Source organism: Carlito syrichta, unplaced genomic scaffold (assembly GCF_000164805.1).
Source record: "Carlito syrichta isolate Samal-C Ts95f unplaced genomic scaffold, Tarsius_syrichta-2.0.1 Scaffold154277, whole genome shotgun sequence".
Classification (NCBI taxonomy): Eukaryota; Metazoa; Chordata; class Mammalia; order Primates; family Tarsiidae; genus Carlito; species Carlito syrichta.
In genome coordinates, this window is record NW_007098373.1 from 1 (window position 1) to 702 (window position 702).

At 68.5% G+C, this 702-nt stretch overlaps 1 protein-coding gene across 1 annotated transcript; it reads left to right on the plus strand.

Moving 5' to 3' along the window:
• Positions 1-279: 279 nt before the first annotated feature.
• LOC103252285 (progestin and adipoQ receptor family member 6-like) lies at positions 280-699 on the plus strand (the record flags this gene model as incomplete). Its single annotated transcript, XM_008050914.1, has 2 exons — positions 280-376; positions 547-699. Coding segments are annotated over 2 exons (250 nt in total), but the record flags the coding sequence as incomplete, so codon positions are not given.
• Between the last annotated feature and the right edge of the window lie 3 nt (positions 700-702).

A 702-nucleotide genomic window follows, 5' to 3' on the forward strand; every position in this document is an offset into this window, starting at 1 on the left:
AGGCCCCTCCCGCGGGGACGGGGAAGGCGGAGGCACAGGAGAGGACACGCCCCCCAACGCTCGGATGTCTCAGTGACAACGGGACCGTTTCTCCCGGCCTTACTCTGTGCCACCCTGTATGCCAGCACCGCCTCTGATCTCACAGCCACCTGAGACGCGGTCATTGGCGGGGTCGCGTGCCCTAAGCTGCACTGACATGCCACCTTGGCTCAAGGCCCCGGCCCGTCTCTGACTCTCACCCTGAGCACAGGTGGTGATAGCCTTCCCTCGCGCCCCTAGGTTCCCCGAGCTAGAGAGCCCTGGGCTCAGCAAGGCCCTCCGCACGGCGGCCTTCGCCTATCCCTTCCTGTTTGACAACCTCCCGCTCTTCTATCGGGTAAGGGTGCGCCCCCTGCCCAGGCTCCCGCCTTCCCGTCTGCCCCTCACCGTCTGCTTCTGGCCCCGCCCTCAGTCCCCCGGCTGGGCCTGCCCCGGCGTCCGCGCCAGACCCCGGCACGGCCCGTTCCCCCCGAGCCCTCCCCAGCAGCCGTGCCTTTCCTTCGCCAGCTCGGGCTGTGCTGGGGCAAAGGCCACAGCTGTGGGCAGGAGGCGCTGAGTCCCAGCCACGGCTACCACCTCCTCTGTGCGCTGCTCACGGGCTTCCTCTTTGCCTCCCGCCTGCCAGAGCGGCTGGCACCGGGACGCTTTGACTACATCGGTGAG